Source organism: Pseudoliparis swirei, chromosome 13, assembly GCF_029220125.1.
Source record: "Pseudoliparis swirei isolate HS2019 ecotype Mariana Trench chromosome 13, NWPU_hadal_v1, whole genome shotgun sequence".
NCBI classification, from domain to species: domain Eukaryota; kingdom Metazoa; phylum Chordata; class Actinopteri; order Perciformes; family Liparidae; genus Pseudoliparis; species Pseudoliparis swirei.
This window is the reverse complement of record NC_079400.1, coordinates 2,643,189-2,665,415: the sequence shown is the minus strand read 5'-3', so window position 1 is coordinate 2,665,415 and position 22,227 is coordinate 2,643,189. Positions and strand designations below refer to the sequence as shown.

General features: G+C 42.0%; 3 protein-coding genes across 5 annotated transcripts; all 3 read right to left on the bottom strand.

Moving 5' to 3' along the window:
- Positions 1–51: 51 nt before the first annotated feature.
- atxn7l3b (ataxin 7 like 3b) lies at positions 52–3,825 on the bottom strand. 2 transcript variants are annotated; one of them, XM_056430353.1, is made up of 9 exons: positions 3,539–3,825; positions 3,272–3,320; positions 3,076–3,179; positions 2,804–2,936; positions 2,421–2,592; positions 1,525–1,625; positions 1,418–1,440; positions 1,240–1,285; positions 52–973 (listed from the first exon to the last, which is right to left on the bottom strand). In XM_056430353.1, the coding sequence occupies exons 3-9, from the start codon at positions 3,118–3,120 to the stop codon at positions 894–896; spliced, it is 600 nt and encodes a 199-aa protein (XP_056286328.1). In that variant the 5' UTR covers positions 3,121–3,179; positions 3,272–3,320; positions 3,539–3,825; the 3' UTR covers positions 52–893. The 2 variants fall into 2 exon arrangements, with proteins under 2 accessions (XP_056286328.1, XP_056286327.1); XM_056430352.1 differs by lacking the exon at positions 3,539–3,825 and having other exon boundaries at positions 3,272–3,525.
- Positions 3,826–4,140: 315 nt separating this feature from the next.
- On the bottom strand, positions 4,141–9,056 carry LOC130203893 (nucleolar transcription factor 1-B-like). 2 transcript variants are annotated; one of them, XM_056430350.1, is made up of 16 exons: positions 8,808–9,056; positions 8,534–8,709; positions 8,095–8,172; positions 7,681–7,836; positions 7,514–7,578; positions 7,324–7,402; positions 7,058–7,101; positions 6,645–6,777; positions 6,502–6,543; positions 6,350–6,418; positions 6,023–6,078; positions 5,714–5,903; positions 5,567–5,614; positions 5,400–5,477; positions 5,017–5,070; positions 4,141–4,931 (listed from the first exon to the last, which is right to left on the bottom strand). In XM_056430350.1, exons 1-16 carry the CDS (start codon positions 8,827–8,829, stop codon positions 4,881–4,883), a joined length of 1,341 nt encoding a protein of 446 aa, XP_056286325.1. In that variant the 5' UTR covers positions 8,830–9,056; the 3' UTR covers positions 4,141–4,880. The 2 variants fall into 2 exon arrangements, with proteins under 2 accessions (XP_056286325.1, XP_056286326.1); XM_056430351.1 differs by having other exon boundaries at positions 7,058–7,098.
- Positions 9,057–13,222: 4,166 nt separating this feature from the next.
- Positions 13,223–19,567, bottom strand: slc4a1b (solute carrier family 4 member 1b (Diego blood group)). Its single transcript, XM_056429974.1, has 16 exons — positions 19,426–19,567; positions 18,676–18,811; positions 18,171–18,243; positions 17,510–17,552; positions 17,230–17,414; positions 16,363–16,582; positions 16,068–16,331; positions 15,838–15,986; positions 15,480–15,674; positions 15,140–15,388; positions 14,925–15,014; positions 14,368–14,534; positions 14,029–14,270; positions 13,774–13,943; positions 13,392–13,565; positions 13,223–13,303 (listed from the first exon to the last, which is right to left on the bottom strand). Exons 1-16 carry the CDS (start codon positions 19,565–19,567, stop codon positions 13,223–13,225), a joined length of 2,580 nt encoding a protein of 859 aa, XP_056285949.1.
- Positions 19,568–22,227: the final 2,660 nt, after the last annotated feature.

Genomic DNA, 22,227 nt, shown 5'->3' with positions numbered 1-22,227 from the left:
GAGCTGGGTTACTAAAACCACATTCAGTTCCAAGTTACCAACAGACATAACGACAGGTAACATCATTTATTATGTTAAACAGAAGAAACAAACTGAGCCATGATAGCAGCAATTCAACTATTGGAATATTTACACTATCACATCACACTAAAGATATATGTTACCCTTTACAATGTAAACACATACAAAGACATTTTGTGTGCTAGAAAACAAGCTGACAAATCCACCAAAAATGAAACGAAACAAATCTGCAGTCAGCAGCATATACCTGTTTGTACAATTAAAGGCCCATTTACTGAACTGTTTTTATAAACAAGTTTCCACAGGTGAATGACAAACTGAGGGTTGATTCTTTATCAAACACTGTTTTGTGATTCAACTGGAGAACTGAGAGCCTGCAGTGAATGTTAAAATAAATGACAAATCATTCGTAATAATTGTCTGACATAATTTTTTCAAAGAATGCAATTTTAAAAAGAAAGGTGAGGAAATAGAAGTACACCCTAATCATTTCTGTATCTAAAAAAAAACAAAACATACCGTGTTTGCACGTGTTCGCTCTTCACACAGCTGCATGAATGACCCCAGAAGCTACACTACCTCTGTGCAGTGCAATCTTGCATGTTGATATTTATTATTTTGGACTCCAGCAACAACAACAAAATCAGAGACCAAAATAACTAAATCAAAAGAAGAAATGAGTGTTGGTACGATGATGTTGTGGAAGGAAAAAAAATCTGTCAAGTATACAGTGGGAGGTCTAGACTTCTTCTGCAGAGCAGCAAACGCCATGAATGTCACCTACAACATGTTACTGGTCTTCCTGTGTGTGCGTGTTTGTGTGTATGTGCAAACACGACGGCAACAGAATGTGTGTGTTGTGGCCGAGTGCGTTACTGAGGGAATGCCTCATCTTTCATCAGCATGCGAGGGCTCTCTTGGTTGTCCATGCGGTGTCTCGGCCCCATCATGCCTATGGGATGAAACAGTGGACATCATTCATTCACTTATACCAGATAATTACAGTGATTTAAATACACATGCAATGCATAGACAAGAGAGATTTTTTTAAACTATATCAACAGGGCTGAACCACACCCTAATTTAGGAATGAATAAACACTAAGTGGGTTCACTTCTTCACTTCAAAATTAAATAAATAAACCATAATATGTACAAACTAATTTGCCAAACTTAATTTGCAGACAAAGAACAATACCAAGGCTTCATTTCCACTTACTGCTCTTATGCTTGAATGATTTAGATCTTCGGGGTGAGTTTGGATTCTGAGGTGGAATAAGAACAACATATAGCTTGAGTTAATAAATTAGGAACGAGTAAATATAATCCACATGTTTAAAATAAAACAGCATAATGCTCCACAAGATTGTTATAGTAATCGAGTTAATAAGAAGTACCTTGTCAGATTTTCTTTTCTTGGCTGTAAAAGAAAGACATTACAATTTAGATTCAAAGAAACATTGGAGTACATTTAAAGAGGTCCAACATAGCACCGGCACGTCACCTTTCTTTTCCGCGCCGTAAGACCAGTCGTTATCGTTGACGTCGTCGTTATCCTCTTGGTCGCTCTCTGACTTGTTGTTGGCATTGTTACCGGTGACTATTCTGTACAAGAGGGAAGACGGAGTCATGACAAGCACAATGACTCAGCATTACTCGCCGCACACAGATACATTCTGACCCGACACTAGTTCATAAGACCGCTTCAATTCACTGGATCATTCACGCGCATGTGAAAACATTTTAAAAAGGGAGCACAACTTCTCCAGCTACACTTTGTTGGTTACACTTCGACAACATCTTAATGTTGAGGCTCCGCCCACTCCTCCTCTCTACCTCCATCTGCCTGATGGATCGTGGAGGTCTCCATCGTGGAATATGCCAACTACCAACTATTCATACACTCTGTCATATTCATTGAATGTGTTTTAACTCTAATCTGTCCTTCTGGTCACATGACATCTATTACACCTGTCCATCCTGGAGAGGGATCCTCCTCTGTTCTCTCCTGAAGGTTTCTTCACTTTTTTCCCCGTTAAGGGTTATTTGGGAGTTTTCCCTGATCCGATGTGAGGTTTTGGGTCAGGGATGTCTATGTGTACAGATTGTAAAGCACTCCGAGACAAATTTGTAATTTGTGAAATTGGGCTATACAAATAAACTGAATTGAATTGAATGTTCACGCTCCAATCATTTGAATTTGACTGAGTTTACGGGACAAAGGGACAGTTTTCACTCTTGTATCAGATTATTAATTTTATTGTCATTGCACACAGTACAAGAACTGAGACAACAGAATGTATTGAGCATGTGACCAGAGTCCAAAAGAGAAGCAGGAATAAAGTGCAACGCATGGTGAATAAATACAATGCATTGGAGTTCAGTCTTACTCTCTCCTACCTGCGGTTGGCGATCCGGCTGCTGTTGCGTCCCATCCCCAGGCATTTCTCCAGATGCGGGGCGAAGCGTGAGGCAGCGATGCTCCGGTTGCAGTTGGGACATACACACTCTTTGTTCTTCCACTGGTTGTACACCTGGCCGAACACGTCCAATCCTGGCTGGTCCACGATTTCTGGAAATTTAGAGCAAGCTGTAAACTACGGCAAAAAAAACACACACAAAAAACACACAAAGCTTTTGTTGTTTTATTGTGTGGATGTTATTGTTTCTTTGTCTTGTGGCCTTCTTTATTACCGACCGTCATAAATATGGGAGGGCAATTAAAACTTCACAAACATGTCACCTTTGTGTCAATACGGAGACGGAACAACATGTGAGCTCACCAAAGTCCCTCATGCTTTCTTGGTCCGTGTCATCCAGGAAAAAATAGCCCTGCTTGACGGCCCGGTGGACCTCGAAGCAAAGACCCAGGCATGCATCCTCCAGCAGGTCAGACAGGATGTCCTGAGCTAGGCCCTGGCAGGGGAAGGGCCGGAGGAAACAGAGGCACAAATCACACCGTGTTCTCCCGGCATCGCGTCTACAGATGGAATGTGCGTTTTCCGAGTGTGGCTTGAACTACAGCCGCGCTGTGGGGCCTCGCTCGACCGCGTACCTCCAGCTTGCTGTTGTCCAGGCTGGACATTGAAACCTCCTCCATTTGCCAGAACTACCAGATGAGCCGACGTTGCTGTGGTCATGCTGTAGCGCAGAACAATGCTGCGGCAAGGGGGTGGGGAGAACAGACGTTAAACAGCACGGTGGCATTACATCATGTACACTCTTTACATGCTCGACATTTGGCGACTTACAAACTGTCCCGTCGAACACAGCCGGGGACTCGCTTCCCACGTTTATAACCTGCGAATAACACAAAGCAGAGCGACAGCGTTGGCGTGGCGGCGCTGCGACATCCCGGTGGCCACAAAGACGCAGCGCGAGCTCAAGACATCAAACGCAAACGCCGCGCCGGTCCGGAGCGCCGAGGTCAAACGGAGGCATAGCTTAGCCCCCGAAACCTCGCCGAGGAAAACAAAGAGCGTGGCTCTGAATAGGCTGCAGGAAAAAGGCGGTATCACCTCCTTGGTCGGCAGCGGCTCCGGTTCCGAGCTAAACGCGCCACACGTATCCAACTCGGCGGAGTAAAAAGAAACAATGTAACAGATTTGTGAGCGACTGAATGGTTTTGCCGTTTGAAGAGTTGCATTTGACCGCAGCGAGGCTGCTGGTCCCCGAACCCGCCGCCGCAGCTGCACTGCGGCTGTTCGCCTCTCAACTCCCCGAGCAAACCCCGAATGCTTCCAAACGGCGCTCGGGACCCGATTTAAATCGGATCTACGAGGATTACCTCCACCGCGGCCACGCAATTTCCCCAATTGTGTTTATCTACCTATTTCGGCAGGCATCCATCTTTACAATCACAGAGATCAGACAGTAGCAATCGATCGCTACACGAGTCTCCAGTTACCACCAAGCGCTTCCTTTGCAGCACTGCCGGGTTTCCCAGTTAACGCCACTGTGAATGCATTTATCAGCCCGGCCAGCATGTGACTGAGTTCCCGTGCAACGCAAGAGTTAAACTGGCCCTTTGTTCTGCTTTGTAGTATTCATAACAAAAACATTTTTGTTCTTCTTTTTTTAACCCTAGTCTGGTTTTTGAGCATGTTACTTCACTACATCAGACAAAGAAAATCTTTATTGGATTTTAAAAAAAGGATTTACAAACAAATGCAAGGTTTTAAACCACACATAATACAATGCCTTACAAATCATTTTCTTGTTTATCTATACAAATAAAACCCGTAAATGTTGACCCATTTACATTTTCCCTGGTACTGCATTATCTCAATGTTTAGAAATACATGTTTTCATTGTTAAAAGTAGAAGAAACCATTAGAGTTTTGGCGTAATAAAGTGTATTGATTAAAAACACTACCTCATGCATTGTGTTATGGATTAGATTAATCTGTCTGAAGACCATGGAGCAAACAACTGTATCCTCTGTAAAATATAATCTCAATCAATCTATGTGTGCACTGTGAACAGCATTCCGATGGCAGATTATCAAATAGACCCAGATTGTAGAATGAATTAGTTCAAACTAATTAACACAAAACACTCAAGCACAACATATCGCTGGTACCAAACAATCTTTCCAGAGCAATTCTATTTTCACAAGTCCTCAAAGCTAGATAATAAAGCAGGATGCACATTTAAGAACCAAGATGTGCTTTTCTCAAGCTTCTCAACATATGGTCCTGCATTAACACAGATTTTTTTTAAAGCCGATTTGTACAATTAAAACACGATGTGGCATTAAAGTCAGCTACTGGAGCAGCCAGTTTATCAAGTCAAATCCCGGTTTCTGCTCTGAACTTGATAAGTGTGTGTGTGATGATCTTCTGTCCTTCTCATCACCAATTAGTACACCTCAAAAACGATGACATCATCGTCTTCCTCCTCCTCCTCCTCCTGTAGATAAACAAGTGATACTTAAAACATCTGGAGTAGCACAAATAAATACAAAATCACAAAAACATACGTTTAGTGTTCTAACCTCATCAGACTCTACTTCATCTTCGCTCTCCTCAGTGTCTTCATCTTCTGAATCCTGCACGGTGTAAAAAAAGAAGAAAGTGAATTGAAAACAGAGCTTTTAAAACGTGTGTTTTCTTTATCCTAATAATTGTATCATTTTCTTCCTGATTATTATTCCGGACTTTTCTTACCATGTACTATTGTCCACACACACTTTCCAGCATACATATAATGAATACATTTAAAAGTCACAAGTAAACCTCATGCATAAATTGAGATAAAGTATATGTACTCTAAACTTCCCTTTTCGACAGCCTGCAAGAGTTGCATTGGTCACATCATGACAGGGCGGTAAAGCAGAATATATTCCTTTGCATCCATTACATCATCAAATCAACTTACTGATGGTCTGTAGATAGGAGCACGTGTTTTTTCTGAATTATAAACTTCCATTTGGACGGCATCAAGGTATCGGAGTTTCTGCAAAGAGAAGCATATTATCAAAAGTTAAAGAAATGCTTTTAACGAAAGAAACAAATCGGGACTTGAATTTGTGAGTACGTGCTTACACTGGGGTTGTGCATCCGATACAACTGCTGCTCTGCTGCCGACAACGTCTGAAGATGGAAAAGGTGAGGGATCGTATAGGACGTCTCAGTTTACTTCATAGAATAAATGACAAACATTAGGAGAAGATTCTATTTTTTTTTTATTACCTCAAACCACTTCTGAAGCTCCATGCAGTATTTTTTATTGTCTTTAAATACTTCCTCCTGGTAGCGTTTCTTCTCCTCTGACGAGAGGTCCAGCCACATTTTGTTGACCCTACCAAAGCGTTCCTTTGAGTTTAGGATGTGGTCCTTCAGAAGAAACATCTGTTTTTTGCGGAAAATGTCACAACCAGATCTGCAATTGAAGAAATATTCAGTCACAAGTTTGTCTGCAGGTAACCGGGAGTTTGATTTGCTGCACATTTTAATTAATTCCGGGTCTCTTAAGGGAAACAAATGTATGATCATGCTCACCGAAATGTAATTTTTGGTTCCCCAGGAATTTTATTTTTATCTCTTCTTTTAATGTCCTGCATATTAATGAGAAATGGATTTTTAAAAGAGGAGAGCTATTGTGTGAAGAGAGCACAACAAGCTGGTTCTTTGACTGAAAGAAAGAAACAACTAAATAACACGGACAATAAACAACTTACAAATGGAAAAGCAAACACGCTCACTCAAATCTGTTGGCCATTTATTTTATGTTTTTAATAACCAGAGGTGACAGCACATCTGCAAGCACTGAACATTTGTTCTCAGGACTAACGACCAGATCTGTGCAGGAGCAATGAATCTTCTCACCCGAAGCTCTTTGGGTCTTTTGATGCCGGTTTCCTTTAGGATCCGCTGCTGCTTCGCCTCATCAAAATTCTTAAGGGACATAAACACAATTGTTACACAATGTCTGACAGCATCAGCTCAGTGTTGCAACTGTAGTTTCCTAACTGACTTACCATTAGATATTCTTTCAGCTCAACCACGTACTGGCTCTTCAACTAAAAGAGATACGCAAAGTGTTCCATTCAGATTCAACAGATTTACACCGAGACCAAACATCCAAATCTATTGTAGCCGTCTCAAAAGTTTGTGTTCCTACCCGTTTGCAGCTCGTGTTGTAAACGTCTTTCCGTTTCTCAGTCATATCTCGCCAACTTTGGGCCCACACATTTACGCCTTTATATGCCGTCCCAGAAGCAGACTGCTCTTTGCAGAATAGTGTATATCCATTTCTAAAAGTACACACACACACAGGTGATCAGCTGCTGGTGAATTAACTGCTGGTTAGCATTAGTTGTTTTTGTGTTAATTTCCCAAAAGATTAAGACATATTGCAAAGTTCAAAACATATGGCTCTCCAAAGGACTTCTTCAATCTTAATGACAAGCAAGAACTATTGAGAATTAATCCCCTGAAAATGGGATAAAAACAGCAAAAGTTGCCAACTGGCAATTTAGGAACATACACAAAACAAATACTTAAATATGTGTAAATGTGGAGTGGGTGGCTTACATCGAAGGCTTGGGAGGCATGCCCTCTGTGTCTTTACTGACCTGCTTTCAGAAGAGAGGTCACATCAATTTGAAGATACGTAAAGTAAGAATTTGAACATTTCCAGCAGTGTTATACAATTGTAATCAAGTATGTGTCCTTTCAAATAACCACTGGCATAAATACAAACTGTATTAAATCATATGAATATTATATCAATAGACATTTGGGGTACAAAGAATAACTCCGCTAACTATGCAAACAGTACACTGGAGTTAATGACTTACAGCTCTCGTTACAGCTTTGTTTTTCGCACTGAGCTTCTTCAATGTGGACTTGCGAAAGTCACCTTTTAGATATTGTTTACTGAAAGACAAATAATTAGTTTGACAGTTAATTTTAAACAGGCATTCTGGGCCAAATCACACATTCGTAAGTGTATTGCGTATTCGTATGATACATGTGTCAATTTACTACCTGAACAGCTCCATCTTTCTCATGTATTCCTCATTTGCAAGCTGAAATTTGTCCTCATATGGAGCCTGGAAAATGTCAGTTATTCATGATCAATACAAAGTTGAATCCCAAGGCAACACCAAATGATAAGAAGTGTTGTTTTAGCGGTAGCCTTTTACTCACTGTACCTTCTCTTCACATGGGAGCAGCTTATACTTCTTGCATAGCTTCCTGAATATATTTTGTCTGCTCCTATTCGGGTGCGTCTTCTGATAATCAGACACATTTTCCTCGAAAAAGATAGCAGTCGGAGGAGCGGGTCTCTTTGGGCACTCTGGGTGGATCTGAGGTACAATGAATCAAAAAATGAAGCATGTGATATTATTAGACTTGTGGTCGCAACCTTTTAAGACATCCAGACTTCTCTCTTTATCCGTAGTACAAGTGAGGGCTCCACAGAGAGCGTGATGAGTCATTACTGCTTTGCAGGAGATTTGCATCATAGAAACAAAGACCTCAAACTGTATTTAGAATATATACGTGCATGCATAGAGCAATGTTGTACTCACAACATGAAGCTTTCTTGATTGTGCCGTGCTTACCTTTACGTTCTTGACCGGATTGGTTATGACACCATTCGCTTCATCGATGAGCTCGATGAGGGTCCGGGTCTTACTCATCTGAGCAAGAACATTACAAATGTTACACCAATTACACGAACTTCAAAGAATATTTTGAAATGCTAAATTGTTTGCTGCATTTCACTACAATCTCGATCTGTATTGTTGCTCGCACAACAGGTAAAGAGGCACATATGAACACCATGGTGTCATTACATTGCATAGTTCATCCAAAATAATATATGATTTAAGTGTCAGTGAGCAAGAGAGGAGGAAATCCATCAAATCAAAATGGCAATATGTAACATATAAGACTATAATATTTAAAAAACTGTTTACAGACTCAAACATCTACGTTTCATTGAGAACTGGGAAACTCGTTTAGGTTTGTTGATGACTGAAAACTTAAACTGTGACTCACTTTCCGCAAAATCTGTTTCCACTTTTCTTGGCATGCTTCAGGAGAGAAAGGGGGGAACGCCACTTTATTCCAGTCCACAGTTTTCTGTGCTGTGATGTACGAGAGATTTCGGGCATGTCCTGGGAGGGTGGCTTTCATCGTAGCTAGAAGCTGCTGGAGGTTTACCTGGGTCCACGCTAGTTACCGGAAGAAACACACAGGAGGGAAATCCAGGCACAATAATGTTGGTAATTAACATATTATACAAGTCATTATAAAAGAAAGATGTGTTTACCTTCAGTCCCACTGTCATCCATGGTCTCCAATACAACGTGTTTCCAGTGGAAGTATTTCACTTTCGGTTAAAGTAACTCAACACAAGTGGCTCCCAAAAACTGTACATGACCGAAAATATCAACCTAAATATATATATTCATTCACTGGGATCGTTAAGTTCTTCGTCAAGAGAAAAACACCACATGGAGCTGCGGTGAGCCACTTTCTTTACCCACGTTTGTTAACGCTTTAAGAGCAACCAATCAGAAACGAGCGTCACCAAACACTCTTCTTCTTCTACTTCTTCTACCTTTTCTTCTTCTTCTTCTTCTTCCTGTTTATTGGCGGATGTTGGAGTTCGTGCAGCGTGGAGGCGACAAAGCGCCCCCTATTGAGCCGGAGGGTGTTGACTTCTGGCACGAAACTATCTGACCACTGATATAATACAGAACATTTAAATATATATATATATATACACTTTGGTTCATCCCCTGACTTTTTAGTATGAACCAAAGTATATGTATATATATATATATATGTATATATTAGAGCTGTCAGCGTTAACGCGTTAATCTATGCGATTAATTTGGCCCCGTTAACGCACTAAAATATTTTAACGCAATTAACGAAACTTTTTTTAAATTTTTTTTAAATATACTTTATTAATCCACAAGGGGAAATTAGTTCTCTGCATTCAACCCATCCTTAGTTATTAAGGAGCAGTGGGCTGCAGTGATGCGCCCGGGAAGCAACTGGGGGTTCAGTGCCTTGCTCAAGGACACTTCGACTTGCTTCCGGTGTTCGTTGAAGTTTTTACACTCCTCTGAGTGTCAAACCGCGGTAGTACGGTTTGACACTGTTTCCGTTTTTAAAACAATTATTTCTCCGCGAAAATAAGGAGCATAAATCAGTTTAACTCGTGGATGAATCAGTCGGGTTTCCTCCTGCTCCTCCTTCCTCCCGTCTCCCCCTCTGATACACAGAGGAACGAAGGGGCGACGTGTCGGGGGACGCGGCGCGGAAAGAACTCGTCACACGAAACCTTCAATGTGATTTGTCAATCCGTTTGTCTGTCAACATTTCGGGAAAAAAACAACCAATGAACACTCAGTAAATCACAAAGGACCTCCCACCTCACAGGTAAGGCTCATTTAGCAGCCTGTCAGTCAGAGAACCAGAGGACACGGCGCGAGGACAATGAGCCTAATTACAGAGCCTCATTTTATGCACGGTTTGAGGCTAGCAACAACAGCGCTAGCTCGCCGGCTAACAACAACACCGTTAGCGTAGCCGAGGTGAGTTCTACCGCTGGGGATGAACACACACTCTCTGTGACCGAGCACAGTGTGAGGAGGGCTCTGTTGAGGGTGAACACCAGGAAAGCTGCAGGTCCAGATGGCATATCTGGGCGAGTACTGAAGACCTGTGCTAACCAGCTAGCTCCAGTGTTCACCACAATATTCAACCTCTCCCTGGCTGAGTCCGTGGTCCCCGCCTGCTTCAAGAGATCCACTATTGTCCCTGTGCCCAAGAATGCTTCTCCAGCATGTATGAATGACTACCGACCGGTGGCCCTCACCTCGGTGGTCATGAAATGCTGTGAGGCTGATAAAGGACTACATCTGCGCCTTCCTCCCTTCCTCCATGGACCCGCTGCAGTTTGCTTATCGCCCAAACAGATCCACAGATGATGCTGTCTCCCAGGTACTGCACACCACACTCTCTCATCTGGACAGCCAGAAGGGGGCCTATGTGAGACTGCTGTTCATTGATGATAGTGCAACTTTCAACACCATAGTCGCCTCCAGACTGGCCGGCAAGGTGATTGAGCTGGGACTGAACACCCCCCTGTGTGCTTGGATCCTGGACTTCCTGACCGCCAGGCCACAGGTGGTCAGGGTGGGCAGACACACCTCCAAATCCCTCACCCTGAACACAGGATCCCCCCAGGGTTGCGTCCTCAGCCCCCTACTGTACTCCCTGTACACACATGACTGTGTGGCCAGGTTCAGCTCCAACACCATCATCAAGTTTGCGGATGACACAGTGGTAGTGGGCCTGATCTCCGACAACGACGAGAAGGCCTACCTGGAGGAAGTTGCTGATCTGTCACTCTGGTGCCAGGACAACAGCCTCATCATGAATGTCACCAAAACTAAGGCGCTGATTGTGGACTTTAGGAGGGTACAACAACAGAGGACGTACTCACCACTGGGGATTAACGGGACTACTGTGGAGAGGGTGAGCGGGTATAAATACCTGGGAGTCCACATCACCGAGGATCTGACATGGTCAACGAACACAGACACTCTGGTGAGAAAGGCAAGGCAGCGCCTCTACCACCTCAGGCAGCTGAGGAAATTTAAAGTTTCCCAGAGGATCCTTCAGTCCTTCTACTCTGGAGCTGTAGAGAGCGTCCTGACAGGAAGCATCACAGCCTGGTTTGGCAACTGCTCCGCTCAGGACAGGAAGGCTCTGCAGAGAGTAGTGCGTCGGCTGAGCGCACTATTGGAACTACACTCCCACCCTGCAGGACTTGTACACCAGGAGGTGCAGAACCAGAGCCGGCAGGATCATGAAGGATCCTCACCACCCCAACAACAGACTGTTTCAGCTGCTGCGGTCAGGCAGGCGCCCGTAGTCACGCTGCAAGAACAGAGAGACTGAGACGGAGTTTCTTTCCTCAGGCCATCAGGACTGTGAACTCCGACCTCACCAGGACCCCCACATAGACCCACACAACTGCCCCTCTTAGGCACACACACACACACACACACACACACACTTACTGTAAATATTGTGTTGTTTTTTATTGTAAATAGTGTGTACTTGTTGCCCTTGCACATTCCTGCTGAGCATTGCCACTTTCATTTCACTGCACACCCTGTGTGTGTATGTGACAAATAAAAACATCTTGAAATCTTGAAATCTCTACAGAGCTGAGATTGTTCTGGAATGTTTGATGTATAACACGTGGGGGTGTGTCACATGCAAAAGACTTTAAACGGTTAATTTAATTTGTTTTGTAAAATGTATAAAATGCCCCCAGCCTCCAGAGGGTTAACGTGACATATGTGAATGTCAGTCAGTTACCAAGGCCACTGGTTCTGCTGCTGTTCAATGTTAAAGATGACAGGACCAATGGGGTCTCAATATACTTCTTTTTTTTTACTAATCTGATGTTTCACTGAAGAAACAATTTATCATCCACGATATAAAATACCTCGCTGGCACTTTATAGGTAGGAGCCTCTTTGAAACACAGCTCTGTGTGAAGTTTTGTCTTTAAAAAGAAGGAAAAAACGTTTAAGCGCGATTAATCGCAATTTCAAAATGTGCGATTAATTAGTTAATTCTTTTAATCGATTGACAGCCCTAATATATATATATATATATACTTTGGTTTATCCCCTGACTTTTTAGTATTCATTGACTTTCTAAGATTAGCTTGAAATATATCTCTGAATAACAAAGTTTATTTATAAATCTTCAGTCACAAGGGACAAATGTGTACTATTTAATTATAGCAACGTTACATGCAATAAATGTGCCATATAGAGATTGATTGGATTTTAGGCTTTTCTCCGGTGTCTTATTCATATTGTTCATTTATGTATTCTGAAAGTGAGAAGTATCAATTTATAATAATCTCATATGAAAAGTTAGAAACAGGATCGGCAGAACATGTGTTCGGTCCCGGCTTTACTTAAAGCCAATTAAAAGTAAACAGCACCCAGTGAAACTAAGTTTATGTCTTTTGGGAGGTCATTCTTTTAATTATTCATAGAGAGATGACAAGAAGACAGCAACACAACACAATATATATATGTATATATATATATAAACTTAACAACACACAAGATTTCCCTCTCAACAAATTGAGTAACAGTGGCGTTCTTTTCGCTAAAATTCACACTTTGCTTGCATCATGCCTTATAAATAATAAATTACTTCCTTCCGAGATGATATTTTACTTGCATCAAGCGAGTACAACAATAACTTAAGTGGAACAACATTACATTCAATGTGTGATTGCTTTGAAAAACCTAAAATGTTGGCAACAAAAACATTTTCCATCAAGCATCCAATCCATTCCTTTTCTGAGCACAAACATAATTGATTTTTTACTTTAGTGTTTGAGTGCCTCTTCTAAATGTTCATGTCTTTCTTTTTTGAAAAACAATGTCAATGTTATATGAATATTTCTATTTTTTTTCTACCTAAGTGACTGTTGAAAACTATTTAGGAATGTTTCACCATAATTACAAGATATTAAAGTTCATCCATATTGTCAGTAAGTAATTTTTCATGAAACAACTCAAAACATGTTTGTGCTTATTAGGTGGATGAAACATTAATTTGAGCCATATATAAAATAAACATCTATTTGTTAAAATAAAAGTATTTCTGGCATGGCAGCTGTCATGGACGACATCTACAATGGCATCTGAGATTCACAGTATACGTCCTGCCCCGGCTCCTCCTCGAATGTCACTTTGGCGTCTTCAGCATCCAACTAAAACACAAACGACACAGAAAAATGAATGCTAAATACTGCTTGAATCGGCATATATTCAGTCAAATGACACGAGGAATCCACTTACACATTTCATTTCCAGTTCAGTGAAGAAACGGCCAGTCATAAACATGCGTAGAGGAATGGTGAGGATGAGAATGAAGGGAAGTGCGAGGGATACTGGACTGGATTTAGCAATCCACAAAATCGCAAGGCACACTAACTGGATGGCCGTGAACAGGTGCATTCGTCCTGTGCTCACCTGTAGCCAACATGTAAAAAATATGAATCAGATGGACATGATTGAACACGGTTGTAATGGTGGCCAAAACATGTAGCATCGAGTGATATGAATTCATATGAACGCTGTTATTCTCAAACCCATCACTCAAATAACACAAATGCTGGTACGCATGGTGCATTTGAACTGAAGTGCAACGGTGCATGTACTTTAGCTCTGGGACTCTTACTCTGGTGGCGTAGGGTTCATTAGGGTGGTATTTTTTAGGGATGAACAGAAGCAGTATGCGATCCCACAGCTGGATGCCATTGAGTGAGGTGACGCCCATGTAGAGAAAGATCCCAAACAAGGCCGATATGGGAATCATCTTGAGGATCGGCTCCATCAGGATTGACAGACCTGGACACAAAATGACATTCAGGTAAAGCAAAGTGTACTGTGTTTCAATGAGAGACCTGTATATTTGTATTTTAAAAAAACCTACCAACTAGCAACGCCACCAGAATGCCACTGACCCTCTGCTCCACCACCTTCTCAATCACAGGTTTTGGACCTTTGCTCATGACGGTGAGAGCGTTGGCGTGGGTGACAGATCGCACCGTGGCAGCGCTGAGCCACGGCACCCCAAATATTGCACTGAGCCCTCCCATGCAGACTAGAAGCAGCAAGTCAAAGTGGAACCCTGAGCCTTTGATCATCTTCCTCTCCGGCGTACTCACAATCAGACTGTTAACAGAGGTAACGTAGAGAATCAAGGTCGGCGAAGACTTTCTGAGGTTGGCACTTCAGTGAGCCATATTGTTGCCGAGATGTAATCACTCACGTTGTGATCTGAGACTCCAGAAAGATCAGAATGAAGACGAGCAGGGCCGGGACACAGCATCCGAACATCACCCACACGGGGAAAGCCTTGTGCTCTCCGAAGGGGTTGATGAGCCAGCCTCTTTTGGATGGATTGGACACCATCAGACCTTTGGGAACCACCAGTTTCTGTCGAGAAAGCCACACGTTATTGAGTAGATCTATTAAATATAACATGTGTTAAAGGATGGATGAGCAATTATTCTTAAAACAATATTGTGCATATGTGCATACTGGATTTTAAAAGGTTCTTTCCATATGCATTTTCAATAGGCGTGATGGGGGTACAAAATTAATTTGGAGATATTATGAGGCCTAAGCAGTCTGAAGTGATAAAAAGACTAACTTTGTCAGATATTCACTTGATTTGATTACATTGTATATAAATATGAGCTTTAGATACACTTTTGAATATGTCTTTGCACAGAAAGAGGGCTGTAAGACTTACACTGAAAGTACATTGAGAATGCATCTTTTAATGGCCAGTATAAGAAGCAAAACCTGTTTATATGAGCCAACCTGAGTGTAGGTATCATCAATGGCGTAGTCCATGACAATCATGAGGAAAATGGCAATAGGCACACCAAAGTCACCAAGCAAACGCCTGACCTGGTGAGCACAGATCAGATCAACAATTACAGAGCTCATCATTGTATTAAACAGCTGATGACATAAAGAAACTCTTCATTGACTTTACTGAAACAATCTGGTAATGGCCTGTGGACCCAACTCACCTTTCCAGGAAGAAAAGTGCCGTTTTTGAACTGACGCAGAAAGAAAGCGATGAAGAAGCAGCCTAACATGAGGCACATGGAGAGCAGCGCCGTGTTGGGGTAACCCGGCTTAAACGTGTTGACAATAACTGTCGTGTTGCCGGTATTGTTGTCATACATGACCACCTCTTCCACCTTTGGATGCCAGGGATTTTCGAGACTTGCATTCAGATGATCATAATTCCGAATCAGTGGATGAGCCTTAAAAGTCTAAAGAGAAGTCAGAGAAGTAGATACAGAAAGATTATGATCGGCACTCTGTTGACAGAAAGAAAATGTGAAATGGATGAAGATGGTTTACCCTCCCTAGCCTGGCAAAGGTTTCATAGATGAAGATGAGGGAAATGAGGATGGAGAAGATTTCTTGCGTGAAACGGGAGATGAAACGCACCAGGAAGCTTCCCTCAAAGGCCACAATGATGACCACAATGATGACCAGCCACACGCCGACCCACACTCTGCCAACAATATACTCAATGTCCTGGGACTTGCAGAACTGAATGAAGGAAACTGGGAATGAGTTGTACCCCGAACAAGTAAATGATGTAACGAAACAATGTGGTAGTAAAACAATTCAAGAAACATTAAAACAAATATATTTCAGTGGCATTACATAGATGCAAAGAGATTCACCTCAATGAATCAGTGCTAGAACTTACAGCGAAGAAGGCTTCCTCAAATATTAACAGAGGACCAGAGAAACCGATGACCAGGACGGGCTGAGCGGCGACGAAGCAGAAGATGATCCCCTGAACGCTCGTGGAGATGAGGAGCTCTGAGACGCCCATCATGTTGTCCACCTTATCAGCTGTGATGGTGAAGATGGGAGGACAGTATTACGACAGCACAGCAACAGCAGCACCACGTCTGCACACGCATGCACACGTACCGAGCAGCCCTCCGAAAGTGACGGCGGGAGTCAGGGCGGCAAAGTAGATGAAAATGACGGCAGCAATGACCTGGGCGTTCAGAGCATCGGTGATGTCGCTCTTGTAGTATCGGTAGCGTCTCTTTATGTCTCGCATCATACCACCGAAAGGGCGACCAGTGCGGGACAGGGGGTCTTCAGGTGGGGGGCTAGAAGAGAAGGAAACTAGGAGGGGGGAACAATTTAAAGTGTGTTTATGTGTGTCAGAGTGTATTTCTACCACCACTCTGCAGTGTAGTTGTGGGTGTGTGTTGACGGCACACACCCCTGCGAGGTTTGGAGTCTTGCCGGACGGAGGGGTCAGAGGACTGGATCCTGTCCTGCAGTATTTTCTTCTGAAAGCTGATAATGGAGCTGAGCGTCGCTTCATCCTGGATCTCCGTGGGCGGGATCACAATGCTGCAGTCCATGAAGTCGGCCACGGCGTCCGTCAGTTCCCGGGGGCTCGTTGCCCGAAACGCCGCCTGATTGAACACCTGGGATGGCATTTCACAAGGCTTACATTCCCGTTCCACACAATCAATAACCGTGGTGCAGATTTGCAGTCCGCATTCCTTTCGTCTACAACGTTATCATTATTACCTTCGCATTGAAAATGCGGAAGGTTATGTTTTGATCGCCGTGTATTTATTTATTTGTATGCGTGTTCCTCGCATAACTTAAAAGGTATTAAACCGAATCGCATGAAATTTGGTGGGATGATTGGTTATTATCCGGGGACCATTTGATTCGATTTTGGGATCGATCGGGTCAAAGGTCACGGTCAAGGTCATAAAAAGGTCAAAATCTTCATTTTACTAATGCCAAAATGTTCATAATTCAACGCCCAATCTTGTGATATGCGAAGGTATGCACTCTACCGAGTGCCCGTTCTAGTTTGGAGTGTTTTGCAACAATAAATCCTGTATAGTCAGAGATATTCTTTAGGCAGTATCTAAAAAATTCTTCATCATAGTGAATCCTGAACTTGCTTAATGCATGTTGACTAAAATTGGGAATTGACTTGTTTAGCTGGTCGAACTTAGACTACCCTGAATGTTTTACCGACGCCATCACACATCCTGTTATTGTATCACTGCTCAGGCATTGCAGGTCTGCAGAGAGAAGGAGTGAGTCGACTCACTTTGTCAGCCAGCAGTGCTGCCATAGCCCGGCCGGTCTCGCGGTAGTCCATGTCGGTCTTGCTCGGGCCGACCAGAGCAAAGATGAATCGTACGGGCGCCGGGGCCTCCATGGCAGAGTCCAGCTCCGCAGCATCCTTCAGGCGCACAAACGCGACTGTAGGCCTTTCGAGAAAGTCCAAGGATCCTGGAACAAACAGGTAGAAATGCTTCTGCAGCAACACACACACACACACACTGCACCCCAGAGCCTCAAAGAAAACAATAATAACACCGGCTTACCTACGAGCACCATGGAGGCCTCGACACGGTCAGATTCTTCCCTCTAAACAAGCACAGAGTGAGGAAGTGGGTTATTGTTTCTTTCCTATTCATTATCTCGATGTCACGCCTGTGTAATTGTTTTGATAATATGTGCTTCTTGAAAATGACAACAGCTGGTTTGGATGATTTATTTAATCTGTCAATTCTGTGAAATTGTATTTTCTTCCCTTGAGGAAATTGCAATCTGAGCATTACAGTTTTGTTAAAATACTTAATTAACATATATGATATGATATATGATATTTCTTTATTCGTCCCACAGTGGGGACATTTCAAAAATCTCAGTTTTTGAAATTGTGAAAAATGTCAAAAAAATTGTCAAAAATAACAGTTTTTGAAATTGAAAAAAATCCCATATTACACAGCCTTTAAAATTGAATACGCTTGACTAGGGAGGTAGGTGTCGCATTATGTGCAGACATTTAAAAAACTGAGTGAATGTGTCAGGACACAATCTAAAAGCAACATAAACCTCTTCAAGCTTTACTCCTGAAGGGACTTTCTCAATCACCAGAAATCTCTTTCACCTTTGAGTCCTCTGCCATCATCTCACCATTGTTATGATATCAAATCCTGTTTTCACCATCACATAGACAATCGCATCAGTGGAAGAACTTACTCTGTCCTTGACTGAAAACATCTGCAGCTCCACCCCATCAGTCAGGACTTGGCTCTCCGGGTCGTCTGATTGGCTGCAGGGAGAAACCGGCATGTGTCTTTGGGGTTTTATTTAAAGACTGAAGGCAATTCAATTCTCTCTGCTAGTCCCAAGTAGAGGAGTAAGGGATGTGCACATTTATTTACAAAGCAACACAACGAGGGATTATGCATCTTGTATAAAACTTGTGGTCTTCGGTCTAAATTACACATATAACTATTCCTTTAGATTCCTTATTGAACAACAGTGAGAGTAGAGCGAGTGTATACATAGTGCGAGGTAACTACAGTACACATTGGTCACCTTTACTGAAGGTGGTCAGCGACAGTGTTTCATAATTACAAGTTTGATCTCCACGGTAGTTGAGTGTTGTGTTCAACTTTCTCTGAGCCGCTTTGGGTAACAGCGTCATAAATATAGGTCATTTATGCTCGAGTCATAGTTGGGTGATGTCACGGGAGGATACCTGCGATTTTGAAGCAGAGATTTCAGCACTCCCTCCCGGTCCCCGGGTCCGATCTCCTTCTTTTTGACCATCTCAGCGACCATCTTCTCTGCGATGCCGGACAGGGTTCGCTCTTCACAGTTGAAAATGGTCACACCTTGATCATGGAGCATATTGGAAAATATTCATTTGAACATACAGAGGGGGGGGGGGGGGGGCAGTGCGGTTGTGGTTAAAAGGAGAAGAAGAGAAAGGAGAGGCGGTGACATTTTAAGGGTGAAATGAACCGTCAGAGAAAATGCAGGAAGTAGACACGTTCTTTCCTTCATTGTTAGTGAAACAACAAGGATACTAAAAAAGTTATGTAATAAGTGTAGATCAACATTACACTAAAAATTACAAAAATAAAAGCTTCAGATGGAAATATTGTACTTTTTTACTCCATCATGCATCTTTAGTTACTTTGCAGATTCAGATTATAATTACAAAATATAATCGACAAATACATTATCATGCATTAAAATGGATTAAAATACCCAGTTCGTCTCTCGCGTCGTAAAATGTAGCCACCCCTTTCCCAGCTGCAACATTTAAAATAGTGGCGTAAAGAAGCATAAACTGGAATTATGCAAGAAAAGTGCCGAAAATGTCCCTTCAGACTCGTGCCGTGTGTTCTTCTTTCCTTTATACCAATGACACTCGTTGTGTGGACAGTCGACAGACTTGTTTATAGTTTCAAACTCCTCATGCTCGCATCGGTTTTCCTCTCACCTGTGTTCATGGTGCGTCGGAGCTGGACGAGGCTCTTGAAGGTGAGGGAGGAGATGCTCGAGGACGCCCACGGCCCGGCCCGAGGGTCCAGGCTCTCCTCGCAGCCCGTCCATCGGCCCGTCTCCTCTTTCAGGTTCTTCATTAGCTCCTTCAGCTCCACGTACCTCTGGAGGCCCAGAGACAGACAGGAGTAAACACTGGCGGATGAGAACATGAACGTCGGACACAAAACATGCTTGTGCCTGTGAGACGGAGAGTGAAAATGTGGACGGGGCAGGTGGATGAATTCAACTTGAACCTCCCATGATTACAGTCTGTCATGTGGTGAGCCACTGTGGGTTCACTGGCCACTTCCTACCACTGTTTCACTGGGAGGGAAGATGTTGTCTCCATCTAACCTGAGAATGGAATGGTTATATCAAGTGAATGTAAGTTATTTTTATGTTCACATTATTTCAAGTCTGACTGAAAGCAACATCCCCGTCTCCTTATGAACAATATGTTGAAAGGATTTTTTTTTTTTTTACAGAGTTGGAGTATTTCTAACACCAAATTCTTTCAATAAATATGTCTTAATATATTTCTACTGCAACAAACAACCACTACCCAGGTAAACACAAAGAGGGACTTTGAGCTTGAAGTCATTTTCGATTGTTTCAACGTACAAATGTGAGCTAACGTAGCCTCCATCTATAAATGTGGTGACACCTATTTCTCCTGCTACTCATATGTATCAATAACTGTAATGCAGATGACGCCTTATGATTAAGATATAAGGTGTGATATACTATTTGAGATGACACACATACTAACACACACACACACACACATGCACAAACACACATACACACACACACCTGATTCTACTGACTCGATTACAAAATGCTTCACACTAAAAACAAGAAAGCAAATCACAGAGAAATAGTCAAATGTGTAAAATAAGGATGCAGAATGTTAATGAAATAAACTGAATTAAAATGATTAGATGATGACCTACCTGTTTCTGCATATGTGATGTTACGATTTTAATTTTAATTTCAGGTATAGTTTAATTTATTGAGAGTAATTAACAAAAAACTAGAGGAAAAAAGCCCAGGAAAATACACCTTTGTATGTGTACATCACTTTATGATTTCCTACATTTCCCAGAACGACTCCAACCAAACCTTATGGAATACTTCTGAGTTTGTTGCCTTGAGTCAAAGGTTATATTGTTGGTGCAGAGAGCAACAGAGATATAATGCTGCGTGCCTCATGCTGAGAGAGATCCGCTCCCTTCAGAGCAGGATCAGATAAAAGCACGTTCACGCTTCACTGCATTACAGACACACTGATGATATTTTGGGTGTTGAATGTCACATGAAATATTATTATTTCTAAAATCCTTATTTACAGCGCCGTTGTGGATATGGATCAGGCTAATGTGGAAAGTTGGTGACACTTGTGTGTGTCTACAGGGTAAACATGTTGGTCGTCCAGCTTCAACAGCCAGCGGCTCCATCCTCTGTTTTTGGGGCAGACATGAATGACTTGTTTGGACTATCAATACATGTCGTGTGCCTGGGGTTGGACTACCGTGTGAGTGTGTGTGTGTGTGTGCGTGTGTGTGTGTGTGCATGTGGGATTGCCCCTTACCTGACACTTAATAATGGGGTTGGCTTCGGTGCTCCACGAAGCTGGAACAGACCCAGTGGACCCAGTAAATAAACACTAAGACACGAGCACAATAAATAACTTTATCTGAGAATATGTTCTCCATATGAGCTTTGAAGTCAATTTCATAAATTTCTTAAATATGTGGATGAAATGTCCGTGTTCGGTTGGATTTTCTCAATTCATCATGTAGTTCATCTACAGTTCGATATCTTTGGTGCTTAAATGTGCAGTGAAGACATCGATATATGAAGACATGGAGAAATATAGGTTGCTGACTTCCGTTGTATGTAAGATATCTGTTGATGTTCATTCATCTCAGATTGGACCAGAAAGTTGTCTGAGACAACAGAATTATTTATTTCCAAAACACAGTTGACCCACTGGACACTGTCCAGAATGTGTGTGTGTGTGTGTGTGTGTGGATCACCTAGTACACATTTGCACATTCTTACATGTATAATTCATGTATATACTTTATGTTACATGACATGGGGAAAATCCAGTGTTTACACAAAGGTGCAGATGTGTCCGCAAATATACAGGACTGTCTCAGAAAATTAGAATATTGTGATAAAGTTCTTTATTTTCTGTAATGCAATTAAAAAAACAAAAATGTCATGCATTCTGGATTCATTACAAATCAACTGAAATATTGCAAGCCTTTTATTCTTTTAATATTGCTGATTATGGCTTACAGCTTAAGAAAACTCTAAAATCCTATCTCATAAAATTTTAATATTTCCTCAGACCAAGTAAAAAAAAAGATTTATAACAGCTGAGTGTTTGTCAAGGCTCAGGAAACCCTTGCAGGTGTTTCGAGTTAATTAGACAATTCAAGTGATTTGTTTAATACCCTACTAGTATACTTTTTCATGATATTCTAATATTTAGAGATAGGATATTTGAGTTTTCTTAAGCTGTAAGCCATAATCAGCAATATTAAAAGAATAAAAGGCTTGCAATATTTCAGTTGATTTGTAATGAATCCAGAATGCATGACATTTTTGTTTTTTGAATTGCATTACAGAAAATAAAGAACTTCATCACAATATTCTAATTTTCTGAGACAGTCCTGTATATGTGTGTGAGTCTCGTGTCTCAAACGACATCGAGATGACAATGAATTGGTAACGTCTGATTTGCAGA